General features: G+C 47.6%; 4 protein-coding genes across 8 annotated transcripts; 3 read left to right on the top strand and 1 right to left on the bottom strand.

Moving 5' to 3' along the window:
• The first annotated feature begins 1284 nt into the window (after positions 1-1284).
• ndnfl (neuron-derived neurotrophic factor, like) lies at positions 1285-5683 on the top strand. The gene is made up of 4 exons (XM_061285235.1): positions 1285-1465; positions 2656-2874; positions 2940-3061; positions 3560-5683. The coding sequence occupies exons 2-4, from the start codon at positions 2696-2698 to the stop codon at positions 4966-4968; spliced, it is 1710 nt and encodes a 569-aa protein (XP_061141219.1). The 5' UTR covers positions 1285-1465; positions 2656-2695; the 3' UTR covers positions 4969-5683.
• A 223-nt stretch (positions 5684-5906) lies between these two features.
• On the top strand, positions 5907-7519 carry dnajc9 (DnaJ (Hsp40) homolog, subfamily C, member 9). Its single transcript, XM_061285236.1, has 5 exons — positions 5907-6203; positions 6508-6648; positions 6757-7011; positions 7073-7159; positions 7229-7519. Exons 1-5 carry the CDS (start codon positions 6030-6032, stop codon positions 7331-7333), a joined length of 762 nt encoding a protein of 253 aa, XP_061141220.1. The 5' UTR covers positions 5907-6029; the 3' UTR covers positions 7334-7519.
• A 280-nt stretch (positions 7520-7799) lies between these two features.
• fam149b1 (family with sequence similarity 149 member B1) lies at positions 7800-13382 on the bottom strand. Of its 5 annotated transcripts, none has more exons than XM_061285231.1 (15): positions 12928-13382; positions 12347-12460; positions 11951-12095; positions 11345-11493; positions 11122-11256; positions 10694-11022; positions 10472-10614; positions 9880-9942; positions 9418-9524; positions 9047-9271; positions 8795-8900; positions 8592-8720; positions 8467-8518; positions 8191-8331; positions 7800-8040 (listed from the first exon to the last, which is right to left on the bottom strand). In XM_061285231.1, the coding sequence occupies exons 1-15, from the start codon at positions 12972-12974 to the stop codon at positions 7958-7960; spliced, it is 1968 nt and encodes a 655-aa protein (XP_061141215.1). In that variant the 5' UTR covers positions 12975-13382; the 3' UTR covers positions 7800-7957. The 5 variants fall into 5 exon arrangements, with proteins under 5 accessions (XP_061141215.1, XP_061141214.1, XP_061141213.1 ...); XM_061285230.1 differs by having other exon boundaries at positions 8437-8518; positions 8592-8717; positions 12928-13381; XM_061285229.1 differs by having other exon boundaries at positions 8437-8518; positions 12928-13381.
• Positions 13383-13440: 58 nt separating this feature from the next.
• ecd (ecdysoneless homolog (Drosophila)) lies at positions 13441-17507 on the top strand. Its single transcript, XM_061285234.1, has 14 exons — positions 13441-13698; positions 13778-13995; positions 14078-14195; positions 14269-14356; positions 14490-14668; positions 15124-15316; positions 15393-15521; positions 15598-15723; positions 15803-15888; positions 15961-16064; positions 16174-16420; positions 16617-16687; positions 16753-16934; positions 17086-17507. Exons 2-14 carry the CDS (start codon positions 13803-13805, stop codon positions 17296-17298), a joined length of 1929 nt encoding a protein of 642 aa, XP_061141218.1. The 5' UTR covers positions 13441-13698; positions 13778-13802; the 3' UTR covers positions 17299-17507.
• Positions 17508-17646: the final 139 nt, after the last annotated feature.

The following is a 17646-nucleotide window of genomic DNA, read 5'->3' on the forward strand; positions in this document are numbered from 1 at the left end:
GTCATAAGAGAGTGGAGGGGGGAAGGGCGGTGTCCTCACACAAAGTGCCAAGACTTGTATGTTCGTGGTGATATCGATTCAAGAGCGACACTCACCCTTTTTGTGTGGGGAGTTGAAGGACCCCGACCCCCTCCATCCGAGAGTGGCACTTCATATAGGCACATATGGGGCCGTCCGCCACCCCATATAGAAAACCTCTTAGCACCCGCTCTGGCGTCTGTACCATTTCTCCTCCATCAATCTGCACAATGACACCAAAAGAAACGATTGGCCATTACATGAAGAGAATAAAAAACTCAAAGTAATGACTACATGAAATTCTTTGACATTTATAATCTGGATTCTGTGTTTTATAGGAATTTTCTTTTGAATCCAATAAATATTTCATCATCAAAATTGCTGAGTTGGCATATTTCCTGTATGAAATCTATACTGATGACTAAAACCAGCAGTGCATATTTTTTTCCTGTTGACACAATCGATAATAAAACAGCAACAGTGGATATAAGAAGTCTACACCCCCCTGTTCAAACAGCCCTGTGACACACAAAAATTAAACTAATAAGATAAATCTCCAAAACATTTTTTCTGATTTAATTGTTTTTAGATACTAGAGAACAAGGGTGGTCTTTGAATGTTGATTTATTTGGTAACTGGGCTTTTATCTCCAAATTTACCTCCGCCGGGTAAATGTGCCCAATATGGACCGGATCGGTGTTGATGAAGCCAATGTGCTTTCAAATGAGTTTTTCAAGCCCGGCACTCACACACACAACACATTTGCATAAAATCTATGAAATGTCTGATGGGCTCTTCTTTGCATTTAAACGTGTTCAATTAGAGGCGGCGAGAGCGCCTCGATCGAGCGTGCCGATAACAGGCCCAAAGTCAGTGTCACCTCTAAAAACACAACCGCCTCACAGAGATGTTATCGGGAGATTTTTTTTTTCTTTTTTACAATGCTGCTTTGCACACCAAATAGAGCCTCCTCGTTCTCTTCCCCCTGCATGCATTCGGTGACCTCATCATCCTTTACACATTTCTAGAACAGTTAATTTTTTTACAACTCTTTTAATCATTAAAATTTAGTCGGAACAAGATGAACAGTTTTAATTTTGAGGGACTAAAAGCTTGCCAATTCAAATGTTTTGATAATTTTGCAAGTGATTTTCCTTTATTTATTTAATTATTTTTCTATTTATTTATTTATGCAAGAAAGTTTTCAAGTAATATATATATCCTAATTTTATGACTTCTCTCTTGTTTTTTCTCCACGGTGGATCCCCCCCGAGGAGTTATCTCCAAGAGCCTGCATGTGTGAAGAAGAAACAACAACCTGCTCGTCGCTCCTCCTCCATCTCTTCACTCCTCCTCTATCCATCCCCCATCCTCCTCCTCCTCCTCTTCCATCCCTCACTTGATGCCATCCCAGTGGCGGAGGAGAGCCTGCGCGACGGAGGAGACGGTAAGAAAAGCTGCCCGTTAACTTGTTTGGGGCTTGTTTTGCATGTGTGCATGTTGAATCGCTCCCGAAAAAGTCTGTCTGGAAGGACAAGGACGACATCGCCAGGTGGTAAACATCACCCGCACGTCACCTTGTCAACCGTCCTCAATGGAAAGACAAGTAGCGCCGTGCAACTTAATCCCTCCCTCCATACAAATGACGGGAGGCAGATGGTCCGGGAAACGGATGGGACGTGTGAGCGGAGAGCACCCCGCTTCCAACCTGTCCCTTATTTGCCTTCCTTCTCGGCAAGTGACTAAGAAGAGGAGGAATAAACAGCAGGGGAGTTGTGGAAAAGGAGCAGCCAAATCTATCTTGAAATGGAAAAAGCCATCAAAAGTGGTCAGCTGCAGTGTTTCAAGTGGACGGCGTGGGTATTTATAGAGGCCGCTGGTTAAGTTCACTAAGCTCCCGCTCTTGCGCTCGCTCTCTCATTTTTGCCTTATGAAAATTCATCTGCTGAGCAGCCAAATGCATATTTCATCAGTGGCTGCACACACACACACACACACACACACACATACACAAAATCTGTATGAAAGTCAATCAACTTGTCCTTAAAACGTCAACCGACTTTTTTCTGATTCCCAACCATCTTTCCCCCCTTTAGTTTCCTTCCCCTCTAATTACTCCAGAATCCAACAACATCCCTCCAGTTGCCTCCCTTTCTCCGTGCAAGAGTAATGAGCCATCGCCGCCTCTTTTTGTGTGACTTTGTAGCTCGTGGAGTTTGCAATCCGGCAGCGTCCCGCAAGATTTAGATGTGTGCGCGCGTGTGTATGTGTAGCCGCCTCCGTGGTTCTTCCTAACACGATTGTCATCCGATCTGCGGGGGCACGGCGCTAACATCTTGTTAGAGGCAAAGGCGCTCGTGTCACTTGGCGGAGACGCCGTCGCTTTGAACAAACGCGGGCCTCTCCGGGGAGGAGAAAAGTACACGCAGACCTGTAATCATCTCGTCTGTGAGCCAAGTCAACCCGTCCGGCTCTGCGCACCTGCGTGGTACAGAAATAGATGAATGAAGTCAAATGGAAATGAGTTTTAGAGTCATACGTGATCATCGGCAACCCAAATGGATTTGATGAACTCGTTTATATGAGCGCATGGTTTCAAGAGGATTTGGGCTAACATTTCCTTTTGTGTGTTTCTAGAAGCGAGGGCCAATCAGAGCAAAGCAAAGAAACGGGAAGGATGGCAGTGGAATCGCTGTCCCGCTGTCTCTGCGCGGTTCTGGTTCTGTTCTGGAGCGCGTCGTGGCCCTTGGCCCATTCGGCCTCTGCGCCCGAGAACGAGGTGACGCTCTGGCCCGCTACCTGGTTATCGGAAGGCAAGCTCAGCACTGTGACGCTCCTGAAAGGACGCACTCAAAGGTTAAGCGACAAGCGTGATCTGTTGGTGGCGACTGTTTGTTTCTCAAGACAACCTTTGTCCGCAGGACGTACTTCACGCTGAGGAAGGCGGCAGCCATGTCGGTGACCGTCAGCCCGTGTGACTCCCCCATCGAGTGGAGCCTGGCTGCTCGCACCCTGGAGAACAAACCTCTCAAGAGTCATGAGTGTGAGTGGACATGTCTTGTGTTAGCATTAGCATTGTTGTTAAGAGTTCTGTTCCAATCCAGGCACCTTCAACACGAAAAAGCTCGTCCACATGGTAAAGTAAGAAAAATGACATCATAAAATGACGCATGAATCATTCAGAGCCTCAGTTGGCGGGTCCCCTGTTGCCAGTGTGAATTATTCACTTTGATCCAGCAACATTTGTCGAAAGATTTCTCCTCGCCTGTTTTTTCATTTACCAGTGACATCATGCAAGTGAGGTTTGCCTCAAAATGAACTGACTTTTTTTGTTTCATGATTTACTCTTTTGAAAAATTGGATCATGAGGATAAGCGGTTCAGAAAATGATTAGATGGGTTTATATTCAATATTCGTCTGATGTCTGCAAATGTACAGAACTGGATAGATTTTAGTTTTTTTGAAAAAAAAAAAAAAAAAAAAAAAAAAGGTTTTCCAAAACTGTCCTTATCTACTACATCTTTGTTCTTTTCCCCCACAGGGAGCTCCAAAAAGAGCATGCCCGAGATGTGGTGGAGGGGTCCTGGGACTGAGGAGAAAATACACACTTTTTCCGGCGGTACGTCGGACACCTACAGCGGTCGGGCGTCCCCCCACGCGTCCATCTACATTCTGAGGATGCGCTCCAAACAGCAGAGCAGCAGCGCCACAGTGTACCTCCACCAAGGCTCAGGCCCCTCGGGCGCTTTCCCAGAGATTCCGGCTGACCCCCGCGTACACACGTTGGGCGTGGGGATGACAAGCGTCACCCTCAGCTGGAATCCCAGCGCCTCGCTTGCTGGTCCCTCTCAGGACAAATATGATTACTGCGTCCTGGTCAACTCCCAACGCAACTTGCCCAGTCTTTGCGCAGCCCAAGAGAGCGCCAGGGAGGAGAGGGATAAAAACAGAGAGAAGACAGCGAAGAAGAGGAGGGTGACAGCATGGCCCATCTTGAAGGAGTGGTGGTGGGAGCAGTGGGAGGCGGACTTGGAGGAAAAGAGTCCATCTCCTTACGGGGATCTTCGGTGTGTCTGCCAGGGGACGGAGAACGTCTGCACAATCTCTGAGCTCCTACCCGACACGCAGTACTACTTTGATGTCTTCGCAAGGGACCGAGTCAATGGGACCAGCGCCACCTACGAGGGGACCGCCGCCCGGACCCACGGGGAAGCCCAGCCGTCCGTCACCTCGTTGAGAGAAGGTGAGCTGAGGTGGGTCACCTTCCATGACACGGGACCGAGATCCGAGCAGTTCTTCAGCTTCCGTCCACGCGGGTCGCAACAGAGCGGTCTCCTCACTGTGCAGAGCTGCGGTGGGGGCAGCAAATTCAAGCTCACCGTCTCCAGTAAAGGTCATGTTCTGACCACTCGGGCCGTGGGGAAGGACTTGGTGCAAGTCTGGCTCCAGGGAAGCCCGGTTTATCTCATCCACCTGGAGAGGGAAGGAACCGCCATGAGCGAGAGATCCACGGCTTCCTTACTCGGGGGTCTGAAGGCTTCGGTCAAATTACAGACCTCCTCAGCCTACCACCGCAAGGGCGTCCCATCCCTTCCTTCCACCTTGCAAGTCAAATCCTTCAACCGCTTACGTGGCTGCAACAGCGTCACCCTCGCCTGGATGGGCACAGAGGAGAGGAGCCTCTACTGTGTGTACCGGCGAAAGCAGCGGGGTCGGCGCGACGAGGACACCCTCAACGCATCCTGTCTGGGACCGGAATCCCGCTCTAATACCGAGAAGGTTCTCTGCAAGTATTTCCAGGAGCTGAACCCAAGGCGGGCCGTCACGACGGCTGCGATTGGAAGCCTAGAGCCGGGGACCACTTATGTGTTTGATGTCTATTTAATGAGACGCTGGGGGATCCCTGTCAAGTATGCCAGCAAGATAGTCAAGACCAGGAAGGAGTGCTGAGATACCACCCCCTGAAGGAGGGTTGTGGACTACACTGTAAAGCCTAAACATGAGAATGAAGCCATTTGACTGTTGAGAGACAGAAGGATTTATTCCCTTTTGGAGGAGCAATAGTTGGCCTGGCCACTTGTCTTCTTCTGAGGATGTGAGAAGAGTCCACACACCAGCAAATATTCCTATTATTCCTATTCAATATTTACAACACATTGTTTCTCATCGTCCATCGCGATCATGAGCAGCAGTCCATCAACATTCCAAGCAGTCCAAGTACTCGTTTTGTGCCCGAGTACAAAGGATAAATGAGGTTTGTGTTGTCAGGCAAGAAGAAAAGCAGTGCCCAATATGCAACAGAAACAGATGGGGCAATAATTGGATGACATCTGAGACATGTGGGCGGGAATGGGAGCAGCGGGGGAACTGGGGGGGATTTGTAGTGTATATTTCCGGTGATGCTTATTGTATCAACGCAGCGGGAGTGCAATCTACAGATGCTTAGTTCAAAGTCAGAAGTGTGTATCTTTGTGTTGTACTTTTTGCATGAATCAGTGGAGAAGAACAAACAAACTTGTGTCTATTGCCTCATTGTCATTGATGTATTCTTGTTCTGCCTCAAACGCTCCAAATAAATACCAGGCGTATTTCACTACATTCTTTATAAGGTCACAACAGGCCTTTTCCCCATGGTTAAGACTGGCCACCTTACATTAGCAAGCAGGATAGTCTGTCTATCACCCACACATTTGATACAACAATATCATTAGTCAATGAGTAATAAAAGATCAAAAATATAAAATATTACTTGAATAATTTCGATTTATTATGACGTTTTCTGTTTTTAATCCAACAAAAATGTACTGTATCACAAGCGCTGTCGCGTAGATGTCACGTCAAGTCACTGTAACCAATAGAACAATACGTTTATTGTGACGTCAGTGCGTTCGTGTAAATGCGGATATATGTGACAGACCAGCGCGCCAAAACTGTCAAGCAACAACAAAAGCAAAGCGGTACCGACTGGCCTGGGTCAAAACCTCGGGTAAGCTAAGCTAAACGACGGCAGGATGGCTTTGCTCGACCGGTGCCAGGTTCTGTTCAAGACTGTGAACCTGTACGAGGTGCTGGGCATTAAAAAAGAGGCGACCGAGGCGGAGATCCGCAGGAGCTACTACAAAGTGTCGCTAAAGGTACACCCGGACCGGGCCCCCGACGACCCGCAAGCCACAGAGAAGTTCCAGGTAACTTCTGCAGTCAGATGCTTACAGGGAGAAATATAGCATATGCAGTTTTGCTGCGGTGTATATCCTAGCCTATATGTATAGTAATAGCAGTAAAACGGATCATGAGTCAATTTAGAGTTGTTTATACATTGGGAAAATCTCGAGATACACCTACCATACAAATTTGCAATGGTTACGCAATGTGTTCTAAACCATTCTCCGATGCATTACAATAGGACCAAATCAATAACTGCAACTGATGGATTGGAGGCATCATTAAAACTGATACTCACCTCCAGTTCCAAAACGTCCTCTCTCGCAGGTGTTGGGCAAGTTGTATGCGGTACTGAGCGATAAGGAACAGCGGGCTGTCTACGATGAGCAGGGTGTGGTGGACGAGGAGTGTGATGTATTGAGTAAGGATCGCTGCTGGGACGACTACTGGAGGCTGCTCTTCCCCAAGGTGTTGAAATTCATCATAGTAGTGGGCTCAGTAAATTGGGCTGTTTATGAAAAGAAAAAAAAGGTGGTTGTTTTTACTCAACGTCAACCCGGTCTGTCCGTCCTCTAGATCACCGTGCAGGACATCCTTGATTTCGAAAAGCAATACAAGGGCTCAGATGAAGAGAGGAATGACTTACTGCAGTTGTACACGCAGCACCAGGGAGACATGGACGCCATCCTGGCCTCTGTGCTATGCTGCTCCCAGGATGACGAGCCCAGGCTGGAAGACATCATCCGTGCGGCGATCAAGGATGGGGAGGTGGAGGAATTCCCCGCCTTTGCGCAGGAGAGTGTCAAGAAGAAGAGGGCTCGCAGGAAAAGGGTGAGTCAACTCACATGAAGGAATTCACATCCGGTATTCTAAAATTTCATTTCCACTCCAGGCGGACAGAGAGCGAAAAGAAGCAGAAGAGATGCAGAAAGAGATGGGCCTTGGCCAGGAGGACGACAGCCTCATGATGATGATCAAGGCAGGAAACGAAACGCCATTCGTGCACGTTTGCGTTGGTTGCCCACTTCATTTGTTGTTTTTTGTGCAGAAAAAACACTCATCCAGAGAGCAGAACTTCAACAGCTTCCTGTCTGACTTGGAAGCCAAGTACTCCAAGAAAGGTGGAAAATCCTCTAAGAGGGGAAAGAAGTGAGGAGCATTTGGACTCTAAGTTATGGGAAAGACATTTGCACCAGTTCAAGATGTAGTTGCAGCTTATTGCCATTAGTTAAGTCAAATTATCTTCATTGTTTGAAATGTGATGTTCCTGTCATAAAATGTAAGTGTGTATTTTGTTGTCAATGTCAGAGGAAAATAAAATTGTTATTCTTGTACATGACTTGCAGTGGTTGAGTTGTTTTCCACACATGAACCTCAATTCAGAAATTGACAATATGTTCTATACATCCCCATTAGTGTAAGTGTAGTATTAGGATTAATATAGCATTAGAAGAATATAAATTAAGCAGAAAAATCCACATTTATCCTCACAGTTACTTGCTCAGGTCACGACTAATCAGTTTACCTGTTTGTTCTTTTCAGCAGTCTGGATGCCATGTGGCACCATGCTGCCTCTTACAGGTCAAGCTTGGTACTACAACTGACGCCTGGTTTTAGACTCAAAATACAAAAATAGACCTTTTATCAAAGCTGCACAATAACAGTACGAAACATTTTTGTACAACAAAAGAAAAATGTGGGCACTTGACCGCGCCGTGTATCTAAACAGTACCAAGAAGAAAGGCTAAAGTGCACGGAGACATTTGGAAGCCACCAGCTACAGTCCGGGTCTGCTTGCTCTGTATGAGACGCCCCCCCGGCCGTGAGACCGAGATGGCCCTGATATGGGCACCAGTGGAGCTGCAAGACAGGAAATGCAGAAATTATTTCTTAGGTATAAACATTTAAAAAAAACTTGAATATATTCCTAACATTTTGTTATGTTTGTGTCAAAATTACATATTTAACTGAGAAGTGATGGAAAAAGAAAACCCTAAACTGTTGACTAACCTGGGTGCGGGGTTTGAAAGTCTGTCCCCCCGTCCTCATCCTCGATTGGCCAGCGGCCCAGCGGGCGCTGAGAAAACGAGTCCAGGAAAGACGAGCTGCCAATCCCGAGGCTGACGCCAGTCACGCCGATTCCAAGGGAGTCTTAGAGAAGCGAGGAAAGATTACAAATGTCCTGGATGTATATTAACTCCTTCAAGGCGGTTGCACAAGTGTGCACCCCCTGTGCTAAACCAAGACGCGGCCCACCTGTGGCCACTGAGGCTCTGCCAGGCCTACCCTGTTTGATGTTGTCCAGCACGGTGAAGGAGCGCTGGTACGGAGTGTCTGACTGTGGGGGCAAGATCCGAGCTCAGAGCACGGCGCATGTGGAAACCGACGTCTCTGCCAAGGTGACGGCTTACCCTGTATGTGTGCGTGGTGTTGGGCCGGGAGAAGACGTCCAACGGGTAAAGGCGATCCCTCGGAATTGAACTGGCGACCTCATTGTTTAGGGCGCTGTGAGCCCGGCTGGATGGGCCTTTGTGGCGCTGCTGGGAAGGAATGTCACAGAATTCTTTCACCTTCTCTCAAGCAGCAACATAATGTGGAGTTGTTGGGCTCTTACCTGAGCCATTTTGGGCTGCTCTGCGTTTTCGGCGCCAATGGGCGGAAGGAGGGCGTTCCTGGTCAGCGCAAAGAATGGAGACATCAGGCGATCGCTGCCCGTGGGTCTTTAGATAAATACACACACAGAAATCCACAAGGTTGTAGCACTTCCCTCTTGTTCTTCTACATTGCAGCAGTTTAAAGTGCGTCTGCTGAAAAAAGTCGCCGCTTCACTCGACTCTCATCTACGCATGTGAGCAAGACAACTCACAGCCTTGTACCCCGGATGACCTCATCCATGGAGCCGGCCGTGCAGGATGGACTCAGGCTGGGGACGAGAGGCTGGAGAGTGCGGGGTGCCGGGTTTCTGCGGCGGGCCGACTGGGGCGGGCGGCTCAGCGAAGACAAGCCCTGCTCCTGGACCCGGCGAGGACGGGGCCGGCCGGCCGCCGCCAACCCCGAACCTGGTCTGAGAGGACTGCGCTCCTCTGGCTCCCTGCAGAGTGAATGAAAGAAAAGATCAGTGCCAAATGAAAAGGTTCTAGGAGGGTCCAAGTCGCCCCCTGTGGTTTAATTGATCACTAAAAGCAATTCTAAGCATTTTGTGGGAGCCTTTTTCATTATGCTAGGGAGATTTTTTACTGAGTTTTGTCCAGCGTAGCCAAGTTCCTCTGTTGCAGCGGAATGCTGTGGATCATGATGAGGTCGTTCAGGTCCTGCTGGGCGCCTCCCATGGAGATCCTTCCGACCTGGTGCGAGAAAAACAAAAGCAAGAGATATGGATGACAACTGTTGAATTTGACTTGAAGCAGTTTGCTGCCCCGGTGGTTAGTGGTTTTAATGTCAACAATTCAGCCAGCATCTTCGCAGTTAATTATCGTGCAGCCCCCCCCCCAGAAAAGAATATGCAAGGCCATCCACAAAACAATATTCACAAGACATTGAAAGACAACAAAAGCATTCAAAATGGTAAGCTGCAGTTAATTCATGAACGGCTTTCGGGTTAATAGACAAGCACAAGCACATTCCGTCTAGAACTAAAAGACGAGGAGCCAAAATAGCGGCATGCCGCAATTGTGGCTCCGAGCGAGGCAGGTTACATACACTGGGCGGCCCTTTCTGCTTTTGGGCCTTCCGGCAGGACTTGCACTTTGAGCCCCTCGGCTTCTTTAAGTGAGGTGGCGGAGAGAGACAGCGGATAGTCATGAAGGAGGTAACGGGAAAACGAAGGTAGGAAAAAAAAACAAAAGCAGATGTAGATGACAAGGTCGGAAGAGAGAAAAGATTTCATGAATTTGGGGGCACTGACAGAGTAACAAAGTTAGTTTATTTATTCTAAGCCATCTGTAAACATCACATTTGACAGAAAATCAATGCTAAAAGATGCAGATGGCGCTGCACCAAATTGTCAAAGAAGGAATTAGCATGGCAAGCTAATGGTTATCATATCTGCCTCACAGCCACAGGGGTCCAGATTTAAATATCAGTTCAGTGTTTCTGCATGGAATTTGTAAATTCTTTCTGAGGTGTGGTGCTCTTCCTCACCACCCCTCCAAAAAAATGCTTCTTAGGATAATTGAAGATTCTAAATTGTCAATAGCTGTGAATGTGTCGCCTTGATATAACATCAGAACAATTTGACTGGATGCTACGCCTGTCAGCTTTCACATTGCTATTCAAATGCAGGCTTAGTTACCTGGAAGGACAAGCCAGGGGCGAGCAGAGGCGGAGCCAGCGCACGGCTCTGGCCAAGTTTAGGCAGAATGCTCGGAACGGTGGAAAACGACGTCGAGGAATTCTGCGGCACTGGGCTCAAGTTCCCTGACGGCTTTTCGTCACCTGCCAATCACGCAAGTTCAAGCAAAGGCCATGATAATTTGTTCAAATGAAATAAAACGTACAGTGGAGGCGGGCATACCGGAGGCACCACGTTCCCACTGGCGGTGGACCAGCTCGCTCATGCAACCCACCAGCTGCCGCCACAGGTCGTCGAACAAATGGTCCAACACAGCCTGGCGCCGGCACCCGTAGGGCGAGACGGGAGGCATGCAGCCGCGCCTCGGGCACGGCTCAGGGAAGCCTCGCTCTTTCTCGTCCTCCAGGCTGATGCGGTCAAAGGCCAGGTACTCCTCCATGTTGCCCTCCACCTCGATCACTCTGGGAGCGGAGTCACTTGCGCTTAAAAGCCCGTTTGGTTCAGCTGAGTTGGAATTGAGCAGGGCTGCGCTCCGACCCAGCACATTCAACCTTAAACCCACAAAAAAGAAGAATGAAGGAATGAAGAAATAAATAATATAATAAATACATAAAAAGATACAGCAGATAGAAAGCAAAGCAAAAATTCACTCTGTACTGTCGTCGCCTTCCTCAGCCTGCTGGGACGTCGATGGACCACCACTGGAGCTGTTGCCGATCGTCCCTGAGCTTGCGTACCACTGAAAGCCTTCATCGCTGGGACACACCAGCTGAGTGCCCAGGATTCTGAGTTACAAAAACACAAGTGATAAGAAACTAATTTAGAATTTAATGAAAGGATGAATTGCTGCTTCCAGACGGGCGAGATCCAAACCGAAGATGAGGGAAGCGCGTGGCCCACTGCTGACACTCCTCCTGTAGCCTCGGAAATATCCCTCTCCCGCTGCTTTTGCCCTCGTACAGCTCTTTGTCGATCTCGTCAAACATTTGCTGCACTTGGCGGGAAGCCGCCTTGTCGAACTCCTGCGATGAAGAAAAGCGATTATTTGATTGATGCTTGTTAGTGTGCAACTCCAATCTTCCGTCGACAGTTTATACAGAATAGGATGCTTTTGTTTCGTACGAAAGTGCCAGAAGGGCGCAAAAAAGACATACAAGATCAAGCTGAGTTGGAAAATACACAAAATCCTCCCACAGAGTTTTGTTTCTTAGAAGCAGTTGGAGGAAGTTGAAATAAATAAAATATTGAGCTCTTGGAAAAAATGTTTACAGGACCAACTGTGCCCGTAAACAATACCCAGCAGGCGCAGGCCTTGTGAATACCCAGAAGCAGGAGACAAACAAAGCAACTTGCACACTATATAGTCTAAGAATGTCAATCAAACCTCTCATTAAAATTTCACAATGTGCATCTGGTGAGGATTCTTTTTTTCTCTGTGACTACAGGACGCGACAGTGTAGTGAAGAAGCAGAGTCTTACATCGTAGCCCCAAGAAAAGACAGAACTCCTCTCTGTGGAGACGCCGGTGCCTGTGGAGCTGTGGATGCCCGACCAGGACTGGCTGGAGTCCACAGAGATGACGGTCGGACAGTCAGACGTGCTGGAAGCACCAGATGTCTCAGAACTATGTAAAGAGGATTAGTTTACTGTTAGTCTGGTCTGGGGTTTTTGGTTGATCAAATAATCAAAGGCAGGGTTTCTCAGTGGAAAAGAAAGGGTAAATGTCAACGTGATAGAATATTCTATCAAGCTGCTCTCATTAGTTATTCTTTTAGCTGCACATCTGAAGGAGGCAACACGATATCGATTAATGTACGCAGTTTCGCATTTCAAGAACTCTTTCTTGGCTCCACAGAAGGAGTGAGGCTGCCTTACCTGTTGCGGATGGAGACGATCTCCTCCACGTCATCCAGGGGGCACAGAGGGGTTTGGCCGTATGCCTCCTCGGGCAAAGGGTGGTGGTCAAGGCTGCTGCGAGACAGGCCGCGGCTGCACAGTAAAACACAGTCAATAAATATTGTGTACCGTGAATCAATTATTTTTCTATATTGGAGCTCATTCCTGCTGACTTTGGTCGAGACAATTGGCGTAATCAATGTACCCCACTTAGACATTATAACCAACTTAGGCTGTAAATATTAAAAAAAGAAAAATCATGTGAAAATCATGTACGGTAGTAACTGAGTGTATCTTCTTATTCCACTTGACACTTTCAACCTTTAGTTCAATGCGCGCCGTTCGTATCCTCGAAACATGGTAAACCGAGGATCCCGTCCAATTTAATGATACAATACAATGTTTGCGTCCACTATTTTGATTTAAATATGAGAAAACTGATTTCTGACACACATGACTTTTATAACATCATTGTTATAGTTACTCTTGTTTGCCCCTCGTAGTGATGAAGGATTGTAATGATGCTAACACAGCGATTGTTAGCCATGTTTCGTACTTACATCTCTAGCTTGTGCGATACAGGTCTCCTGTTGTAACGTGAAATCATTCTCCTTCCCACCGTGGCTAAAGGCTCAAGTCCTCTCCTCGCCTCCTCGTCCCCGCATCTTGAACCCGCTGCTTAGGCGGAGCAATAAACGAGACATCTCCATAAATGCTAACCTGGCTACCGAACGCGGAAGATGACGTTATGTAGCGGCTACGCTTTGCAGCTTAGCTAACATGGCACCAGCGCCGTCACTATTTCCTCAAAGAGATTCGCTTCTTATCATTGCTACGTTAAAAATTATGTTTGACAGTCACTTATCTCTTCAGTTTACACTTTACACGCATTAATGTCACGCTATCTTTCCTAATGTGAACGCCTATTGTACTGGCGTTAGCACCGCCAACAACACGGCTGTCATGGTTACGCTATGTGGCTTACTCGACACGGGATCCGTGTTTGACTACAACTCCCGGCATTCATTACGACGATGCGCTTCTAAAATATGCCCGTCTGCCGTTGGTATATTTCCCTTTAGATTTTTACGCTTACTTGATTTAGAAAATAACGCAACGTTCTCAAAAAGCATTCCAATGTTCCGTTATGATTATAGCTATAATTACAGAAGTACATTATTTTGAAGTGTAAGAAACGATTTAGGTCATGTTGATGTCACTGTAGGAACATTTTCTTTTTGACTTGGCGAGTCGAGGAGATTTAGCAGTAGGACGCACGACGTTGAGGAAGGAAAATGGTGTATTAAAAAACGTCTTGAAAATAATTCAAGGTAGGATTAATAGCTTATTATATGTGTGTTGAATTTCGCACATTGCATTTGTGAATTACTTGAAATCTTTTCCCCACAGGGATTCAATTACACCGCAGCAAGCAATGGATTTCCTCCAGAGGAGAGTTGTCCAGGAGGATGCAGTCCAGTACAAACTCTTTCTGACGCAGCCGGTGCAACACACCGATGAACATCTCTCGCGTCTTGTGGAAGAGATCCTTGCAAAAATAGCGCCTCTGTCCATGCAGTATATTTGGCAGAATCAGTCATTTAACCTAAAGTATTATCCCGAGAAAGGTAGGAGTGCTATCCAGCCTTGCCTTGTCGTCCACTCTGCTTGATATATTTATTATATTTATTATACTTGATATCATTTTAGGGGGTGTTCCGGCTCATATCGGTGGCAGCACCCAGTTTGGTGACAACGTAGAGGACGAGTGGTTCATTGTTTACCTTCTGAAGCAAATTACAGAGGCTTTTTCGGAGCTTGCTGCAAGGTGGGAAAATCCATATTTTACTTGGCGTTTTAATTTTATTTATTTATTTATATATTTGTATGTCTTTGGACAGAGTTGAGGACAATGATGGTGAATTTCTTCTAATCGAAGTAGCAGATCATCTCCCTAAATGGTTGGATCCGGACTCGAGTGAAAACAGGGTGAGCGTTTTGGATGAGGTGTATTCAAGTACAACTGTTGGAAATCTCATGATCAGACTCATAAAAATGCTCTGATACGACGGCGCTCGAAAGCAGCCTGACATAACAGTTCCAATTGTTTTACTTTTGCCAGGTGTTCATCTACCGAGGCGCGTTGCATCTCCTTCCCCGCCCTTCGCGTTCCAATCCGACAGGGATCCCGAAGGATGTGGTACCGAGTGTTCAGCAGGCTCTGGCGCTACTCTCCTCGCAGCCAGAAGTATGCCGGGCAAGCCCCAAGATTACGTGGGCGCTGGATAAGCGGCTGGACGGGTGAGAGGCTACAACCGTTTAGTCTGTCCTAAATCAACCAGTTATTGCCTAGGAGAAATTCCTTCAAGTGACATGACTTGAGTTTTGTCTTGATTTGGGTGCGCACATTGCCTTTTGTCACATACAAGAGCAGCAGATTGTGTCCTTCACAGAGGACACAGCAAAATGAGACACAGCTGGCTGTGTTGTTCGGAGATCATTTAGATAATGAATAAAGGCGTGAGAGCACTCTCGGAGAAGGATTAGCTCTTTAGGTGGGGCGTGCACATACAATTATCGAGCCTAAATTGAGCTGACAAAGGCCCAATTATCGGATGTCTGTGAAAGATTATCCTGAGCGATTGTCCTTTGGTGTGTGAGGAGGGATTTTAGTTCCTCCCCTGACCTGCCTGGAAAACAATTAGGGCAGGCAATCCCAGTTGTTATATCTCAAAATCACTTTTATTTACGTTTAGATATCCGGAGAAGATTGGAGCCAGCCAGCACCGCGCCCACTGTTTCATACCGGCGGGGGTGGCTGTGGTTTTGGCCCAGAGGCCCGACCTGGTGGCCCCCGCCGTGTCCGCCTTTTACCTGCGGGACCCCGTCGACCTCCAAGCATGCCGATATTTCAAGCACTTCCCTCCTGACACGCGGGTCTTAACCTCGGTATGTAAAATAGCGTACGGGACTTAGCAACGCTACCGCCCGGTCGTTCACTTTGAGATGCCGCGTGCTCTTTCAGGTGACGTTCACTCGCTGCCTGTACGCTCAGCTGCAGCAGCAACAGTTTGTGCCGGACAGGAGGAGCGGCTTCGCCATGCCCGCACGCTCCGACTCCCTGTACAAAGCGCACGAGCTGGGCATGAAGCTGGTGACACAATATTGCGGATATTGGCTCATTAGTATCACTGGAGGCAAATAGTGACCACTGTGTACGTGTGTCCCAGGCTCATGGTTTCGAGATCCTGTGCTCCAAGTGCAGGCTGCCGTCGTCGGAGGAAGACTCGTCGGTCAGTTGTAACCCTGAGTGGAAAGGGTTCCTGCAAAGTCTGAAGCGCAACGGTTACTTCCGGGTTAGTCTGGCTCGTCCAATGGCAACATGAATGCACGTGTGACCTGTGAAAATAATTCAAATGTCCTCTTTGAACGCAGGAAGAGCTGGAGGGTTCGGCACGTTTCAGACAGCTGATGACGTCGGCGGAAAATTTCTTTAAACAGTCGGTCGCCTCGAAATCCGGGTGAGCAAAACATTTCCTATGTGTTAGTTACCTAATCTGTAATGTCTGATCTTGAACTGGCACGTCTTGCAGTGACATGTCTCCAGGGGAAGAGGTTCTTCAACTGCTGAGCTCCTGTGGTCCCATCGACGTAGAGGAGTTGAGGAAACAAGAGGCGCAGCTTCCCCAAGAGGACAGTGAGTGCAATCTCCAAGCTACCGTTTTTGTGTTTTGTTTTTGAACCAGGTGTTTGAATAACACTTAAGAGCAGATGTTAATAGTATGTTTCTTCGTGGCCATCTTCAGGTGACAATTGGTTGAGCGTCACCGCCCAGGATCTGGAGAGCATGCTTGAGGAAAGGGCCGGGTCCAGACCGGACCTCGTATCTGCCAAACGTCCTCAGCCCGTCAAGCATGAAGAAGACGCCAAGAGTACAGCGACGGAGGACAGCAACGAAGAAGTGGAAGCCGGTTACAGTCTGGTGGGGGTCAGCCAGAAGATGACGCAGTTCCTCAATGCCAAGTCATCGTACTTGGGGGCCGAATTGCCGTGGTGAGACCCGTCCTGAAGCAGTGATTCTGAAGCGCTGTGATAATGGGCTCCCTCTAGTGGCACACAAAGGAATCGCTGCCGAAGTACAGTTCAGTTGTATTTATGAAGCGACGTGTTTGTAGGTGGTACTTGAAGTAAAAAGTTTGGGATCCACTGAGATCATGTCCTAAATATTCACTTATGTCTTTTATCACAGGAACTGTTCAAGCAAAAATCCTTTCGCCTTCGACATGCCAACCCTCATCAAAGAAATGGAACAAATATTAGGTACGTCGTTTGTTTTGAAACGTCCTGCTCTCTTGACTTGAATCTGTCTTCTTTTTTTACTGTAGACGTAAGTGAGGAGGAAACGTTAGATTCCGACGATCTTGACGAAGACGAAGAGGATGAAGACATAGAAGAGGGACCTGCAGAGATGAATGGGCTCGAGGCTTTGGACACACTTAAAGGATACATGGACCAGATGGACCAAGAGCTGATGAACACTCACATCGGGCAGAGCTTTAATCAGACGGTAAGAACGTGGATGGACAGGTAGTTGCTGCATATTCAGAAGTTCATCCCTTCTTAGTCCACAGATGTGAAAATGGCGAAAAGTAGAAAATAGGAAGTTGCATGAGTAACTGAAAAAAACCCCAGATGAAACCTTCTCGTGCTCTACGCAGGCGGCTCCATCCGCCCCACCTCCTGCCGCAGAGGGCCTCTCACGCCCAACCGCAGCGGCGGAGGATGAGGAGATCCGGCCTCTCGACTTGGACCTCAACCTGCTTACCAACCTCATGGAGTCACTCAGCTCCCAGGAAGGGCTGGCCGGACCCGCCTCCAACCTGCTGCAGAGTCTGGGGGTACACCTACCCCCAAACTCTGACCGCCCATAGCCGGCGCCGAGTCCTAATGAAGGAGGAAGCTGTCGTAACTCAAAGTGAAATCACGAATCAAGATTTTCGACCTTTCCAGCTGTATCTGCTCCCATGATGAATACACCACTCTGAGGTTGACTTTTGAATGAAATAATGTGTAGAAATATCACTGTAGATATTATTTACATTTGATATGCTGAAACCCAATAAATATTTTTGCAATCAAAGTGCATCGTGTCTTTCATTGAAAAATGTTGGCCGCAGTTTTGGCCCTCAGTGACATCACCGTTTTTCCATTCCCTGATCCGTTAATCAGAGCTGTACACAGTATATTTAATGATGTATTTTATTTTTCAATGCTTTTGT

This window comes from Syngnathus typhle, linkage group LG8 (genome assembly GCF_033458585.1).
Source record: "Syngnathus typhle isolate RoL2023-S1 ecotype Sweden linkage group LG8, RoL_Styp_1.0, whole genome shotgun sequence".
In the NCBI taxonomy this organism is placed as follows: Eukaryota; Metazoa; Chordata; class Actinopteri; order Syngnathiformes; family Syngnathidae; genus Syngnathus; species Syngnathus typhle.

What these genes read in the sequence shown, in the direction of transcription:
- ecd (XM_061285234.1), top strand. Translation starts at nt 13,803, where the DNA reads ATGGATTTCCTCCAGAGGAGAGTTGTCCAGGAGGATGCAGTCCAGTAC. An exon ending in AGCGCAACGGTTACTTCCGG is followed by an intron (nt 15,724 to 15,802) that starts GTTAGTCTGGCT and finishes CTTTGAACGCAG; the next exon opens with GAAGAGCTGGAGGGTTCGGC. An exon ending in GGCAGAGCTTTAATCAGACG is followed by an intron (nt 16,935 to 17,085) that starts GTAAGAACGTGG and finishes TGCTCTACGCAG; the next exon opens with GCGGCTCCATCCGCCCCACC.
- dnajc9 (XM_061285236.1), top strand. Translation starts at nt 6,030, where the DNA reads ATGGCTTTGCTCGACCGGTGCCAGGTTCTGTTCAAGACTGTGAACCTG. An exon ending in GGAGGCTGCTCTTCCCCAAG is followed by an intron (nt 6,649 to 6,756) that starts GTGTTGAAATTC and finishes TCCGTCCTCTAG; the next exon opens with ATCACCGTGCAGGACATCCT. An exon ending in GCCTCATGATGATGATCAAG is followed by an intron (nt 7,160 to 7,228) that starts GCAGGAAACGAA and finishes TTTTTTGTGCAG; the next exon opens with AAAAAACACTCATCCAGAGA.
- fam149b1 (XM_061285229.1), bottom strand. Translation starts at nt 12,974, where the DNA reads ATGATTTCACGTTACAACAGGAGACCTGTATCGCACAAGCTAGAGAT. An exon ending in CCCCTGGCTTGTCCTTCCAG is followed by an intron (nt 9,943 to 10,471) that starts GTAACTAAGCCT and finishes CCTCACTTAAAG; the next exon opens with AAGCCGAGGGGCTCAAAGTG. An exon ending in CAGAGCCTCAGTGGCCACAG is followed by an intron (nt 8,332 to 8,436) that starts GTGGGCCGCGTC and finishes CGCTTCTCTAAG; the next exon opens with ACTCCCTTGGAATCGGCGTG.
- ndnfl (XM_061285235.1), top strand. Translation starts at nt 2,696, where the DNA reads ATGGCAGTGGAATCGCTGTCCCGCTGTCTCTGCGCGGTTCTGGTTCTG. An exon ending in CTGAAAGGACGCACTCAAAG is followed by an intron (nt 2,875 to 2,939) that starts GTTAAGCGACAA and finishes CTTTGTCCGCAG; the next exon opens with GACGTACTTCACGCTGAGGA. An exon ending in ACCTCTCAAGAGTCATGAGT is followed by an intron (nt 3,062 to 3,559) that starts GTGAGTGGACAT and finishes TTTCCCCCACAG; the next exon opens with GGAGCTCCAAAAAGAGCATG.